General features: G+C 40.2%; 1 protein-coding gene across 9 annotated transcripts in view; it reads left to right on the top strand.

Moving 5' to 3' along the window:
• mical2b (microtubule associated monooxygenase, calponin and LIM domain containing 2b) overlaps positions 1–17,078 on the top strand; it is a 71,573-nt gene that overhangs the window by 7,017 nt on the left and 47,478 nt on the right. For all 9 annotated transcript variants that reach the window (XM_047392954.1, XM_047392940.1, XM_047392946.1 and 6 more), the window contains exon 2: positions 10,482–10,882. In XM_047392954.1, the coding sequence (XP_047248910.1) occupies positions 10,619–10,882 (264 nt within the window). In that variant the 5' untranslated portion in view covers positions 10,482–10,618. The remainder of the gene's footprint in view (positions 1–10,481; positions 10,883–17,078) is intronic.

The raw sequence follows: 17,078 nt of genomic DNA, 5'->3' as shown, positions 1-17,078 counted from the left end.
ATTGAGCACTCCAAATTGTCCTCAGGTATGTGTCTCTGTGATGGTTCTGAAATGGATCCCTCGTTTAACCCAATGAAAGCACATTCTTGCTCAGGAAACCCTTTATTCTGGCAATGTTAAATCTGCAGATTGGTTGATTGTACTTCTGTGTTAGTTCACCTGTGCTCTCTACTTTTCATTATTTTGCTTTCAAAAATAGAATGTCCAATAATCTTTATCAAATCCACAGACATGCACTGAAGAGGGAGCTAATTTATTGTTTAGGTATTTTTCAACCAAAATGTTAAAATTTTACTTTAAAACCATATTATAGGACAGTTTAATGAAACATAACAGTTGCCATCATGCTTTTAGGTTCCTGTTGCATTTCTCTTAAACACTGTTGCATGTGAATTTCAGGTCAGACTTTTCAGTTTACTTCCAGTTTCAGAAGCCTATGTTCATGTTTTTGTATTCTCTCGGATTAATGACCCACTTTTCTGTGCTGTGGTTTGTCCCCTGGGGAAAAACAAATATGCAGAAGATGGGAGTGTGGTCCCTCTTAGAGCCCCTTATCTGAAGGTTATGCATGGGTGTGTCTCTTCCAGCTGTAGACAGGCTGATGTGGTTTAAAGATATTCAGAAAACAAAGTTCTACTTCTTTCTTTAGAAATGTAGCCAGTAGCTTGATTTACCCCATGACTTGGGGAACGTTTACAAGAAGATGGGAGTGTTTGGTTATAAGGAAACTTGTAAAAAAAGGTATTAGAGCAATAAGTATTTTAAACTGGAAAACAAAATCTTAATATATTGACCAATTTGACCAGTTCTGCAGATTCTTTTTTCACCATGTCAAAAATACCTGGAGGCAATATTTTGCTGTTTTATAAAGTACCTTGCAAAATTATTTATACCATATGAACATATACACATTTTGTCTCATGGCAATTACAACCATTGATGCAGTTTATTGAGATTATAGATGATAGACCAACACAAAGTAATCCAATGATGAAAAGTTCAAGGGAAAAGATATCTGGTTTTTATTTTATTTTTAAAAAACAATAAATATCCAAAATTTGAGGCATACATTTAGTCAGCTCTCTCGAGTGTGTAGAACAAGCTTTCGCTGTAATTAGAGCAACAATTCTTTTGGGGGTACAGTATGTCTCTCCCAGCTTTGCACATCCAAAGTGAGACATTTTTTACAGCTCTGCAGCTCTGACTGTATGTTTAGTGGCATAGTTCTACTGGAACATGAACCTGTTGCTTCTCCACATAATTACTGTGCCCCCTACTTGGCCGATGGCAAACTGGAAACGGGTCTTCTTATGGCTTTTTTCTTGCCAGTCATCGTTAAAGGCCAGATTCAGCTAACAGCTGTCCTGTCGACATATTCTGCCACCTGTGCTGTGGATCTCTGCAGAGTTTCTCTGATTAACGCTGCCCTTGCCTGGCCCGTTGCCTTCGGTGGACAGCCATGTCTTGGGAGGTTTGCAGTTGTACCATACGACAAACAGAGCTCTGTGAGATGTTCCAAGCTTGCGGTGTTGTTTTACAACCTAACTCTGCTTTAAATGTCTCCAACTTTCTCCTTTACCTGTCTGCTGTGTTCCTTGATCTTCATGATACTGTTTGTTCACCAGTGTTCTCCAGAAAACCTCCGAGGCTTTCACAGAACATATGGATTTATACTGAGATTAATTTACACACAGTTGGACTTTATTAACTAATTCATTGGTTGGGCTGTTTTTTATTTAGGGGTATAAGAGGAAAGGGGGCTGTGTACTTTCAGATTAAAGTAGGAGAAATGGAGCAGGTTTTATTACTTTTCCGTTTTTATACCATGACCTTGTAAATGCAATGGGAAGTACTACTCACAGCTGGGACTGATTTGGTTTAACCTGCAAAGTCTGCATAAAGATTGAGAGTTTCTTGGATGTTTTAACTGAAGCTTAGATTAAAATATTTCATTTGTTTTCTTTTTCTCATGGGCTTAAATTGGAAAACAGCTTGAGTCGAAGGTTTATTAGATTTTTCACTTCTTTTTTTGTAATCATAGCTCCAGTGTTTTGTTGTAGCAGCAGTCCAAACAAATGGACTGAATAAAACACAGCGAGCTGAGTGTTATTTATAACAGCAGGAACCTGATAGGTTTATTTATGTGAAATTACCCTAAAAGCATGTTTTTTTTCCTCAGAGCTTAGTATAACTGAATCAAAGTTATGCTCACATAATCGTCATAATAACCATGATGATAATTTTAGTTTTAATGTTTTCTATGACCTTAATGATGGCTGATGTTAAATAATAAACAGTTGTGGATTTATCAGGTTAAAGTGGGCTGCGAGCGTCTTTTCTTCTGAGACGAGAAGGTTCACAGTTATGTCTTAGACATTCAAGCTTTTCACGTTTCCTGACTTTCAGAATAGATCAGGACTGAAGCAGAAGCACGTCTACGAGCCAAGTTGTGAACTCTCCGCAGACACTCTTATATTCTAAAAAGAAATCACAACCTCTGCTATGTGAATGTAATATTTCTAGTCTTCCTGTTCCCATTCTTTCTTGGAGTTCTGTCTCAAAGTATTTTTCCTCTCTCTGGGAAATCCTGTCAGTCTGGCTAGGAACCTGTTGACTCAGCTTTGAACTTCCTCTCAGAGAGCTCTAAAAAACAATCCACGCTGTCCACTTTAGCTAACAGTTCTGAGCTGCTGTTAGTGATTAACCTATAATGAAAGTGATTAATCATTTTAACCAAGTGCCTTACTATGTATGTTGTTAAAAAATGCATCAGTCAAGCTGTCCTTCTTTATTTTATTTTTTTCTGTTTCTGCAAAGAGTCAACAAAACAGTTCTGAATTTGTGACCAAGACACAGATATATATATATATATATATATAGATATATATATAGGGGTTGGACAATGAAACACCTGTCATTTTAGTGTGGGAGGTTTCATGGCTAAATTGGACCAGCCTGGCAGCCAGTCTTCATTGATTGCACATTGCACCAGTAAGAGCAGAGTGTGAAGGTTCAATTAGCAGGGTAAGAGCACAGTTTTGCTCAAAATATTGAAATGCACACAACATTATGGATGACATACCAGAGTTCAAAAGAGGACAAATTGTTGGTGCACGTCTTGCTGGCGCATCTGTGACCAAGACAGCAAGTCTTTGTGATGTATCAAGAGCCACGGTATCCAGGGTAATGTCAGCATACCACCAAGAAGGACGAACCACATCCAACAGGATTAACTGTGGACACAAGAGGAAGCTGTCTGAAAGGGATGTTCGGGTGCTAACCCGGATTGTATCCAAAAAACATAAAACCACGGCTGCCCAAATCACGGCAGAATTAAACGTGCACCTCAACTCTCCTGTTTCCACCAGAACTGTCCGTCGGGAGCTCCACAGGGTCAATATACACGGCCGGGCTGCTATAGCCAAACCTTTGGTCAATCATGCCAATGCCAAACGTCAGTTTCAATGGTGCAAGGAGTGCAAATCTTGGGCTGTGGACAATGTGAAACATGTATTGTTCTCTGATGTGTCCACCTTTACTGTTTTCCCCACATCCGGGAGAGTTACAATGTGGAGAAGCCTCAAAGAAGTGTACCACCCAGACTGTTGCATACCCAGAGTGAAGCATGGGGGTGGATCAGTGATGGTTTGGGCTGCTATATCATGGCATTCCCTTGGCCCAATACTTGTGCTAGATGGGCACATCACTGCCAAGGACTACCGAACCATTCTTGAGGACCATGTGCATCCAATGGTTCAAACATTGTATCCTGAAGGTGGTGCCGTGTATCAGGATGACAATGCACCAATACACACAGCAAGACTGGTGAAAGATTGGTTTGATGAACATGAAAGTGAAGTTGAACATCTCCCATGGCCTGCACAGTCACCAGATCTAAATATTATTGAGCCACTTTGGGGTGTTTTGGAGGAGCGAGTCATGAAACGTTTTCCTCCACCAGTATCACGTAGTGACCTGGCCACTATCCTGCAAGAAGAATGGCTTAAAATCCCTCTGACCACTGTGCAGGACTTGTATATGTCATTCCCAAGACGCATTGATGCTGTATTGGCTGCAAAAGGAGGCCCTACACCATACTAATAAATTATTGTGGTCTAAAACCAGGTGTTTCAGTTTCATTGTCCAACCCCTGTGTGTGTGGGTGTGTATATATATATATATATATATATATATAGATAGATAGATCCTTCTCAAAATATTAGCATATTGTGATAAAGTTCATTATTTTCCATAATGTCATGATGAAAATTTAACATTCATATATTTTAGATTCATTGCACACTAACTGAAATATTTCAGGTCTTTTATTGTCTTAATACGGATGAGTTTGGCATACAGCTCATGAAAACCCAAAATTCCTATCTCACAAAATTAGCATATCATTAAAAGGGTCTCTAAATGAGCTATGAACCTAATCATCTGAATCAACGAGTTAACTCTAAACACCTGCAAAAGATTCCTGAGGCTTTTAAAACTCCCAGCCTGGTTCATCACTCAAAGCCCCAATCATGGGTAAGACTGCCGACCTGACTGCTGTCCAGAAGGCCACTATTGACACCCTCAAGCAAAAGGGTAAGACACAGAAAGAAATTTCTGAACGAATACGCTGTTCCCAGAGTGCTGTATCAAGGCACCTCAGTGGGAAGTCTGTGGGAAGGAAAAAGTGTGGCAGAAAACGCTGCACAACGAGAAGAGGTGACCGGACCCTGAGGAAGATTGTGGAGAAGGGCCGATTCCAGACCTTGGGGGACCTGCGGAAGCTGTGGACTGAGTCTGGAGTAGAAACATCCAGAGCCACCGTGCACAGGCCTGTGCAGGAAATGGGCTACAGGTGCCGCATTCCCCAGGTCAAGCTACTTTTGAACCAGAAACAGCGGCAGAAGCGCCTGACCTGGGCTACAGAGAAGCAGCACTGGACTGTTGCTCAGTGGTCCAAAGTACTTTTTTCGGATGAAAGCAAATTCTGCATGTCATTCGGAAATCAAGGTGCCAGAGTCTGGAGGAAGACTGGGGAGAAGGAAATGCCAAAATGCCAGAAGTCCAGTGTCAAGTACCCACAGTCAGTGATGGTCTGGGCTGCCGTGTCAGCTGCTGGTGTTGGTCCACTGTGTTTTATCAAGGGCAGGGTCAATGCAGCTAGCTATCAGGAGATTTTGGAGCACTTCATGCTTCCATCTGCTGAAAAGATTTATGGAGATGAAGATTTCATTTTTCAGCACGACCTGGCACCTGCTCACAGTGCCAAAACCACTGGTAAATGGTTTACTGACCATGGTATCACTGTGCTCAATTGGCCTGTCCAACTCTCCTGACCTGTAACCCCATAGAGAATCTGTGGGATATTGTGAAGAGAACGTTGAGAGACTCAAGACCCAACACTCTGGATGAGCTAAAGGCCGCTATCGAAGCATCCTGGGCCTCCATAAGACCTCAGCAGTGCCACAGGCTGATTGCCTCCATGCCACGCCGCATTGAAGCAGTCATTTCTGCAAAAGGATTCCCGACCAAGTATTGAGTGCAAAACTGTACATGATTATTTGAAGGTTGACGTTTTCTGTATTAAAAACACTTTTCTTTTATTGGTCAGATGAAATATGCTAATTTTGTGAGATAGGAATTTTGGGTTTTCATGAGCTGTATGCCAAAATCATCCGTATTAAGACAATAAAAGACCTGAAATATTTCAGTTAGTGTGCAATGAATCTAAAATATATGAATGTTAAATTTTCATCATGACATTATGGAAAATAATGAACTTTATCACAATATGCTAATATTTTGAGAAGGACCTGTATATAAATAAAAAATAAAAATCAGTCTGAAATGTTAAACCCTCTATTTAAATATTGACAGATCAGTTTTGACAAATAATCCACTTTGTGGCCTCAGAATGCTGAGGTACCATGCGCTTCGCTGCAGGTTTAAAAGCTAAATGGACACTAGCTTCATGTTAAATGTAATTTGTACCACTAAATGAGAGAAGGGTCACAGCTTACACCTTGCTCTTGGCTGCTGCTCATGTTGTGAAAGATTTGATAATATTGTGGAGCCATCGTGAGTGAAATGTCTCTTTGTTTGTGATCCGAGGGACACATTTGCCCTGCTCCATTTGTCACTTTTATACTCCAGTTCTTTGTATCCCGGGCATTTTGAAACTGCTCTCCGATCTAAAAACCTGACAGCCTGATTCCCGATTTCCTTAAAACTTCTTAAATGATTGCCTTGTGCATTGGGACTTTTTAATTTCTTGAAATCACCACAGGGAGTTTTTAATTTTAGGTAAAGTTGGCCGAGATCTTTTTCTTTAACCATCCCTGATGTGGTGTGCCGTTGAGATTCTTCTATACCATATTTTCTTGAAACATGAGTGAGACAGGAACCCTCTAAGACCTGATTTACTAAAGATGAATCAAATGTCTGAATCCCGAATCATGAAGTATTTACAGGTTCAACAGTGAAGAAAGAGTTGCTTCAGATGTTGGGTTTGCCAGATGAGGATGGATTAATGACGTCAGCATTGTGCAAAAAGATGAGGTTTTAAGTTTGATGCTAAAACTGGGTCCCAACATGTTGTATTAGTAATAGTGGAGACTTTTGTCTGATAAACAATGAGATGACTCATATTCATACTTTCTGGAAACACGTGCAAGCGACTGTCCACTGTCGCTTCATGCTCATCCAGGAGGAGTGAATGCTCCAAGTCACTGACTGAATGCAATCAACTGGGTTTCCTTAGATGGCAAACCTTTCAACCAGTTGGAGTAATGAATTGAATTTGACTGCATTGTTTGATAACTAGAATCATTTGGAACGTATGTACTTGACTTGGAATCTGCATGATTCAATTGAATTGACTTTGTAAAGTGCCTTGAGACGACATGGTGGGAATTGGCGCTATATAGATAAACTGAATTAAACTAAATAAGGTGTTGTTTTCAAGCAACTGTTTTTAAGAAGACATCGCTATAAACTACAAAATTAAAAGAATCTCTCCATTTCACCATCTGTAGTTGACAATATCTCTCTAAAATACATGTTTTTTTGAGAACCCTTCAATTTTTACTGGGCTGTAGATGAGTAGCTGCCACCGTGGAGCTTTCCTCCACGGAGAAAAATTAAAAACATTAATTAAATATGAATTGTCATTTTGTAAGTTCCACAAGCCTCTAGGTTTCTGCTTTTGGTCTTCTGTTTAGACTTTTACTTGCTGACACCAACTTCCTGTTTTTCCTTCAGGTCTAATCTGCTAATTCTGATTTTTGCATTTAATTCTGATTGTCAATGTTGTGGTAATTTATTATTGTTTTATTTTGTATTTATTTTACTAAGTTCAAAGCCAAAGGGTAAATTATAGAACATGTTTGTTGATGGACTGGAAATAGTGAGACTTTTCACTTTCAGTGTATTTAAATGCTAGAAACTGGCGATACATCCAATATTTGGTCTGTTGATCACCTGTCTGAGCAAATTAAGGGAAAATAAACATTTGATTGCTATCAATGACTTGATTGGTGCTTTACAAGAAACTGCCACTATTCATTTTGGTCATTTCTAATCTAGGACAAAAAAAGTTTGGCATTTACTTTAATTAAAGCTGCTGAAAAGATTTATAACTGATACAACTTTGTGTGACTTATTTAATGTTTTGCCTTCCCAGGTTAATGCATATTTGCGGAAGCGGGTCAAGTTACTCCTTATTCTAATTCAATTCAGTTTATTTATATAGGGCCAATTCACAACACATGTCATCTCAAGGCACTTTACAAAGTCAATTCAATCGAATCATACAGATTCCAAGTCAGGGAGACACATTCCAATTAATCTTAACGTATGGCTGAAAAGGCTCTAATTTTCAAGCAGAAAATGCACAGTGGACCCCAACATCACATGTTGTATTGGTGGTCCCTGATTCAGACTGAAGTGAAGAGAATGTGACCCACCAACAAATGTGGAAGGCGATAATGCATTTAACCACTTCCTGTAGAAAACCATTACACACCCTCCCAGATGTTACTAAATAAACAAAAAAAGCTTCCAAGGTTGTGGTCTTTCCCATACCCTTCTAGCCTTTAAATGTACCCATTTCAGTTTTTTTTTTCTACTTGAACCATTTGATTACAGTTAGTTGCATTAGGTCTGGTCATCAGAGACACACAGGAATAGGACGGCATGTCCCTGAGCGCTGAAACCAGAAGTCTTTAAAAATATACATCATTTTTCCAAAGGAATGAAATGTAAGGCTGGGATGATGTGCCAAAAGATTAGCAAAATATGATGATCATAACAATTCTTGAGCTTGGCAGTTTGAATTCATGTACAGAGAAAAGATGTGGAAGCTCTTTATCTGGGAGGGCTTGAACTTGCATGAAAGGTCTGAGGCGTGTCGGTTTTGTGAAGAGAGTTTTAGTTACTGAGACGCTGCTGTGGGCTGCCAAACTGTTAGGAAGATGAGACCTGAGAGCCCCTCTGGGCCACTCAAGGACTCAAAGAGAAAGGGAGGGTTCTTTTCTGGTCACTGCAGAATAAAAGGACCAACCAGTGGTTGTTCTACAGCTGCACACAAAATCTACCGTGATGCAACCTTGGACATGTTTAATGATCACAACTCTGTTGAGTTTAAGCATGTTTACAAGCCGAGTGTTATCTGTGTCAGAGAGAAACTCGGCCTCTTAAAGCTCCTACTACGAAGCAGCTGAGAGGCTTCCAGCAAATGTGACCTGATGCTCACCTCCGAGTGAGACTTCATTCAGGAAGTGTTCGGCTCCAGCTTTGCACAATTCATGTCTGTGGTTGGGTGGAGTTTGAGAAAGAAAATTGTCTGTCGGTTCCAAGTCAGGCCTGAAAATATGAAGTTTTATCATTTTCCAGTTCTGGATAAGTATGGGAAATAGTATACTAAATATAGAGAAATGGTTCAGATAAAAAACATTGTGCTTTTCATATATTTGCTGTTTGGTTTTAATGGTGGAAGAAATAAAAAAAATTGGTTTTAAAGCGGATTTTGGCCAGTTTTTCACCTAGATTGCCTAATTTGCCAAGAATGATAAGATTTCCCAAGGAAGTGGGAAAATGTTTATGGTGGAGTGGGGAAAGGAAGATATTTCGTGGTGTTTGTGAGAATGAAACAGTTTTCTCCTGTTGGTGGAGCTCAGCGACAAAGAACATAGTCTTCTGAGGCAATATTTAATATTATCTGGCTATATTTAAAGCCTCAACAACTTGCGGCTGGTGTAAAATTGTGGCTGTGTGACTGTAAAAATTATTATTCTTTTCTGTATTCTTGCAGTATGTGAGCTTCTCCCATGACTGCTCAGCTGAGTTCTGCCAAGAGGAAAAATCTGTCCTAATCCTGTCAGGCATCCAGAGGAGCTGCAGGAGAAAAACATTTCTTGGTTGCAGAGAAAAATATGTTGACAATGATGATAATTGTTGGGCTGCAGGGTGGCGGAGTTGGTAGCACTCTTGCCTTGCAGCAAGAAGGTCCTGGCTTCAACTCCTGGCCAAGGATCTTTCTGCATGGAGTTTGCATGTTCTCCCTGTGTATGCGTGGATTCTCTCCGGGTACTCCGGCTTCCTCCCACAGTCCAAAGACATGCCTTATAGGTGAATTGGTTTCTCTAAATTGCCCTTAGGTGTGTGAGTGTGTGTATGGTTGTTTGTGTGTTGCCCTGGGATGTACTGGCAACCTGTCCAGGGTGTATCCTACCTCCCACTCATAGACTGCTGGAGATGGGCACCAGCTTGTCCGCGACACTGTAGGGAAGAAGCGGTAGGAAATGACTGACTGATTACTGTGGAGATTATTTTTCATTGTGTTAGTTTCCAAGATGGCGTCTAAAATGTCCTTCATACTGAATCTAAAACTTTGCATCTTGTTTTTGGAATTTAAATATTTACATCTACTACCTAATGGGTAGGTTCACATAAGTTTATACTTCTTCCTCTTAAAGAAAATAGGAAAATGGTAATAATGTATTTAGATGTATTTGTATATGTAATTAATATACATATATAATGATTTGTTTTTCAGTTTTTTTTAAGTTTTTCTTGACTAGATTACTTTGATCATTCAGAATACCAAAATAATCATGTTTGATCTTTTTAAATTTAAAAAGATCAAACATGTTTGAAATAAAACTTTTTTTCACAATTGCAGTTAATTTTCTTTTATCAGAATGTTTCTATAACTGATCTGTGTAAGTTAGAAATTTAAAAAGTAAATACAAAACCTTAGGACTTGGTTAGTTTACTTATAAAATGTAGATATCAGGAGGTTATGCTTTTGAACTTTAGTAACAGTTCCAAGTTACACAGTAAAATAAAATGTACTTGATAGCAGAAATTAGTTCCCAGGTTTCAATAGTTGCAATTAAAACAATTTTTGTCTCATGCACAACAGTGTTACTTGCCTCGTGTTCTCTCTATAGACATTGTTTTTTTTTTTTCTTCTTGTTTTACAGACATTTAGGTATGGCTGTATACAGCAGCTAGAACTTCACAGTTGACATTGTGGAACAAGAGAAAATCAGGAGGCATCACAAGGGGACGGAGGAGGCAACGTTTTCAAGGAGCGTGGACCCTGTTACCATCAGAGCAGATGGGCGAGACCGAGGATGAGCGAACGGCTCAAGCCAGCCAGCTCTTTGAGAATTTTGTCCAGGCGTCCACATGTAAAGGAACCCTGCAGGCCTTCAGCATCCTCTGCAGACAGCTTGAGCTGGATCCTTTGGACCACAGTAACTTCTACAGCTCCCTGAAGGCAGCAGTCAGCTCCTGGAAAGTCAAAGCCTTGTGGACAAAATTAGACAAACGGGCACAGCAGAAAGTGTACAACCACAATAAAGCCTGCCAGGGAACAAGGGTGAGACCATATTACTGAGAAATTATGGGAAAAAGTTCTGTTTCACTATATTAGCAGTTTAATTTTTATTTCAGTTGAAAAGGCTTTCTCAAAATGTGCATCTGGGCTCCTTTACTCCCTGTTGCAAGTTTTTAGAAGGTAAAGTAAGAGGGCTATTGGTTCCTACAGACATATTTCTTTAACATAAAGTTTTTTTAAGATTATAAACCAGTTAAGAACTGTAATGATTAACATGTTAACAGAGATTCAATTCAGTTTTATTTACATACCGCCAATTCACAACACATGTTGTCTCAAGGCACTTCACAAAAGTCAGGTTCATACATTCCAATTAATCCTAACCATTGAACAGTGCAGTCAGTTAGTTATTTATTCAAATTGGATAAAAAGTTTTTCTATCTAAGGAAACCCAGCAGATTGCATCTAGTCAGTGACTTGCAGCATTCCCTCCTCCTGGATGAGCATGTAGAGACTGTGGACAGTCACTGGCGTTGACTTCTCAGCAATCCCTCATACTGAGCATGCATGTAGCGACAGTGGAGAGGAAAATCTCCCTTTTAACAGGGAGAAACCTCCAGCAGAACCAGGCTCAGTGTGAGCGGCCATCTGCCACGACCGACTGGGGGTTTGAGAGAACAGAGCAGAGACACAAAAAGAACACAGAAGCACTGATCCAGGAGTACTTTCTATGGAAAGGAAAAGTAAATGTTAATGGATGTAGCTCCTTTAGTTGTTTCACCTAGAAAGAAAGAACAGATAAACTCTGAGCCAGTTTTCAAGGTTAGATTCTGAAAGAGAGCACAGAGTTAGTCACAGTAGAAGCTCAGTCAGTAGCTATGTCTAGGAGAGAGAAAGGGTTAAACTGATGTGGCTCAAAGCAGCAAACTGATCCACCAGTATTCCCAGTTGTTGAAGATGTCCTAGTTTGCTTACATTTGTTCACTTTAGTGCAGGGAAAAAAAAAATAAAAATGATTCCTTGCGATGGGTAATACAACCACATTAAAAATGAGCAACAACTGACTTTCCAGCTTCTTAAAAAAGATGCCCCATTTTCTAAGGCAGAGGTCTTCAATAGGTGGCTCTATGCAGTCTGCAGAGCATTAGCTTATTAATAAATTATGCACCATCTGATCCAGTAATTAAACATAGCCCAGCTCAGCAAGGGCCATTAAAGCAGTACCTTATTCAATAAGAGTTCGTGTAAGGAAAAAAAAAAAAACAGTTGTTCAAAGTCACAGCAGCCACAATATGAGCAGGTGACTAAAAGAAGAAATCAGAACTTGACACATTTGAGACTACTTTCAAAAGCGTATTGGCTGGAGCTTACTGATCAGTGATCACTTGCTATTGTGCAGACTTTATAGAGTCTTCATGGAGTTCATCAGAGTCACAGACTCAGATGGTATCAAAACGTTAGTCTCCGTAAAGTTTGCACAATAATTCTAAAAACTGATTAGTAAGCTCCAGCCATTTCTGCCTTGACAAGAACAAAAGTAGGTTTGTTTGCAGAAGCAAGCAGGGGTGGAGGGAAAGATGGTGGATGGATGGCTAGATGGACAGGGCTAGATGGCTGCATCTGTAGATGGATAGATAAGCGAAGAGATGTCTAATTGATGGATGGACAGATGAATAGATAGAGGAATGTCCATATAGATGGATGGATGGGTGTACTGATGAAACAATGGATTGATAGATGGATGGATTGGATGCATTTCACAAATCTTCTTTTGAAGTTTTTTTGGCTAAATTACTGACACACATGCCCAGTTTTCACCTAATACTTCTTTGGTAATCACCTTGTTGGTGTTTAAACATTGTTTTATGCCTGTTTTTCTTTTTTTTAGTATTTTACAAAGCCAGACTAAATGAGACAAGCGTACCATGACTTTTGCACAGTATTGTACAGGTCCTTCTCAAAATATTAGCATATTGTGATAAAGTTCATTATTTTCCATAATGTCATGATGAAAATTTAACATTCATATATTTTAGATTCATTGCACACTAACTGAAATATTTCAGGTCTTTTATTGTCTTAATACGGATGATTTTGGCATACAGCTCATATATGCTAATATTTTGAGAAGGACCTGTATATCTAACCTTAAGAGCATCAGATAGCCTGGATTTGTAGATTTATATGCAGTGATGAAATAAGTCCAGTTTGTTATAGCAGTGTTTCTGGATCCTGGTCGTCAGGGGACACCATCCAGCGTGTCCTGCATGTTTTAGATGTTTCTCTGATTCTACACACACACACACACACACACATCATGTTCTTCAGGATTGGAGCATGCAGGGAAATTGGCCCCAAGCGACAGGAGCAGGAAACACAGGTTTATAGTACAAACAGACAAAGCAATGACAGTTTGCAGGTTTAACTGTATTAAATAACTTAAAGGGGACATATCATGCTTTCAAATCCTTCCTTTTCACACTTAAATCATTCAGATGTGCACAACATAAAGTGGAACCGCAATGCTTTGGTCTGAATTCCTTGTTGTTGTAGCTCCACAGGCCCTTCTGTTACCCCTGTTCTCTGGTGCATCTCAGAACAACTAGTTTTGGTGCGTTCTCTTTAAATTCTACCGAGGCACTTCACAGCCTGCCCCCTCCAGGTCCACTGCACCCCCGTTCAGCCATTTTTGTAGTTTGATAGCAGAAATACAATTATCTAGCGGCACAGAAACAAGACAAAAACGGCAAAAACAATGCCAAACTGTTGTATGTAATAGGATTCAAAACTTTGACCTCAAGGAGCTAAAAGTGAGCACACAGCACTGTTGAGGGTTATGATTATTGATTGATTAATCTTGATCAATGATTATAATTAAAAATCATAACCTGACAAAATCAACTTCTTAACCAAAATCCTCATTTATGAATCGAGACCAGAGATGTTTCTGGTGTTGTAATTGTGGCTCAACGCCTTTGAAAATTACAACTGTTAAATACTCCGTAATAATTAATAACTATTGCCGGAGATGTCACTGTTTAATCGACCGTTTCTGCCGAAACGTGTGGAACTTTCAACCTTATCTTGACTGACGAATCACTTTTGCACACAATGAACACAAAACGCCCTCTTTTTATCTGTGAATATTTATTAATCTTCACCTACTCAACATGCAAAATTCTACATAACAAGGGTAACACATCTAACTAAGCAAAAATAAAGCAAACAGCAGTGGGTGTGTATTGAATCAACCAGTAGTTATAGCAAAAGAAGGAATGAGAATATGAAAAAGGGGGTGGTGGTGAGTGGAGAGTGGGGGGCGCAGCTCCAACTGTAACTCAGTTATTCTGACTCATAAAACTTCCCCCAACTCCTGAGCAGACAAAGGGTTATAAAACTTTTTGGTGGCAAGCTAGCGACAGTGAGATTGGAGACAAAGGAAAATGGGATTTCACCATGAGGTTATTTTAACAGTCCAGTTTTACCGCGCACCCCTCAAGTGTTCCCTAATTCACAAAACACGCACATAGCTGGGAGCGCAGACATCAGCACAGCACATCAAAATTTCAACAACAAGGTTACATGCACATACCATTCAGAACACATTAGATTCTAACTAGCGATTCTCATCGCTCTACAACCTCTGACCCTGCCCAGGCCTTCTACTAAAGAAATAAAAGTAAAGGATAGGTTTTACTTTGAAGTCGTCTTCCTTCTGAGCGGAGGGGGGGGGGGGTCGAGCGAGGAATGGTGAAAAGGATTAATTGTGCGTCCACAATTAACTTCAGGAAAAACGGTCAGTCTTCATCTTCTGGCCTTCTTGGCGAAAAGGGAAAATAGGATCTGACCATAAAAGTCGACTTGGGATGAAGCACGGTAGCGGTTTGACTCCACGAAACTCCGTGTTCTTAGTTACGTGTTCAGCTCACGTCTTCGATCGGCAAAGTGAAATTTCTGGCCTTCCTAGTCCAGAAACCTCAGTTAGGAATTGTTCGTTGTCTAACGAGAGAGAGAATAAATGAAATCCACTTCTCCAGGTGATGCTTCAGATGTTGGTGATCGGGTCACGATCGCCAGCTGAAATGCGGGGTGTTCAAAACGGAGGCCTTCCTATATAGCATCTTGTGACGTCAGACTTAGGATGCTCGTCATATCAGTCGCAGTGCTCGATGGGATATGTAGTAGCGGGCTGTCCTGGATACAAAATGGCCGATACCATTGGAGAGGCACAGTGTCGTCCCTCAACGTGCAGATAGTCCCATACTCAGCAACAAGTGGTCCAACAGCACTAACATAAGCAAAAGGCATAATGGCCGGAACATCATATCAACACACAATAATTAATTCTAAAATAAAGTTTTTTGTCATTTTAGCGTTATTTGCAGCTTACAGCTTTGCTGTGTCTGCCGTTTCCATGGACAGAAGGAACTGACTCCTTAATCTGATGAAGTCTTTAGCAAATCCTCCTGACCCCGGCAGAGGCTGCTGAAGAACTCGTCCTTGAAGTGCTTTGTACAAGCAAAGAGGAATTTCCTTATGTGGCTACATTTACATGAAAAATTAAATTTAATCAGGCACTTTGAAGAGATTCTGATGCTGGGGGACGGTGTAATGAATTGTGTGGATTAATACACCCAACAACAGAACATTTAGACTTTTTCACTTGTAACTACGGCATACTTGAGCTTGGACTACAAAATTGCAGCGAGAAATCAAAATGGCGGATACGTAAAATTAGTAGCTGGAAGTCCATCAACTTGTTTACCAGTTCTGTTGCAAATACTGTGACGTAACAGTTGGAAAAACGTAATAGGAAAATGAATATATTGAAAAATATGACCCAAACAGAATATAAAGATATTTACGCAGCATCCGGAAAGACTAAATTCAACTCTTCTGCACTCCTACACACTCCAAGTACACAACAAAATGTATTTAAGGGCTAAAAAAGTTGATTTTGCACATGTCCCCTTTTAATACAGTTGCTCAAAACAGTGTGGAAACCAAAATCTCAAATTTGGTATTTCATGTCCTGCATTGTTGTCTATGTACAGGTCCTTCTCAAAGTATTAGCATATTGTGATAAAGTTCATTATTTTCCATAATGTCATGATGAAAATTTAACATTCATATATTTTAGATTCATTGCACACTAACTGAAATATTTCAGGTCTTTTATTGTCTTAATACGGATGATTGTGGCATACAGCTCATGAAAACCCAAAATTCCTATCTCACAAAATTAGCATATTTCATCCGACCAATAAAAGAAAAGTGTTTTTAATACAAAAAACGTCAACCTTCAAATAATCATGTACAGTTATGCACTCAATACTTGGTCGGGAATCCTTTTGCTGAAATGACTGCTTCAATGCGGCGTGGCATGGAGGCAATCAGCCTGTGGCACTGCTGAGGTCTTATGGAGGCCCAGGATGCTTCGATAGCGGCCTTTAGCTCATCCAGAGTGTTGGGTCTTGAGTCTCTCAACGTTCTGTTCACAATATCCCACAGATTCTCTATGGGGTTCAGGTCAGGAGAGTTGGCAGGCCAACTGTGGGTACTTGACACTGGACTTCTGGCATTTTGGCATTTCCTTCTCCCCAGTCTTCCTCCAGACTCTGGCACCTTGATTTCCGAATGACATGCAGAATTTGCTTTCATCCGAAAAAAGTACTTTGGACCACTGAGCAACAGTCCAGTGCTGCTTCTCTGTAGCCCAGGTCAGGCGCTTCTGCCGCTGTTTCTGGTTCAAAAGTGGCTTGACCTGGGGAATGCGACACCTGTAGCCCATTTCCTGCACACGCCTGTGCACGGTGGCTCTGGATGTTTCTACTCCAGACTCAGTCCACTGCTTCCGCAGGTCCCCCAAGGTCTGGAATCGGCCCTTCTCCACAATCTTCCTCAGGGTCCGGTCACCTCTTCTCGTTGTGCAGCGTTTTCTGCCACACTTTTTCCTTCCCACAGACTTCCCACTGAGGTGCCTTGATACAGCACTCTGGGAACAGCCTATTCATTCAGAAATTTATTTCTGTGTCTTACCCTCTTGCTTGAGGGTGTCAATAGTGGCCTTCTGGACAGCAGTCAGGTCGGCAGTCTTACCCATGATTGGGGTTTTGAGTGATGAACCAGGCTGGGAGTTTTAAAGGCCTCAGGAATCTTTTGCAGGTGTTTAGAGTTAACTCGTTGATTCAGATGATTAGGTTCATAGCTCGTTTAGAGACCCTTTTAATTATATGCT

This window comes from Girardinichthys multiradiatus, chromosome 2 (assembly GCF_021462225.1).
Source record: "Girardinichthys multiradiatus isolate DD_20200921_A chromosome 2, DD_fGirMul_XY1, whole genome shotgun sequence".
Classification (NCBI taxonomy): Eukaryota; Metazoa; Chordata; class Actinopteri; order Cyprinodontiformes; family Goodeidae; genus Girardinichthys; species Girardinichthys multiradiatus.
The sequence above is the reverse complement of the archived record's forward strand: the minus strand, read 5'-3'. Positions and strand labels throughout refer to the sequence as shown.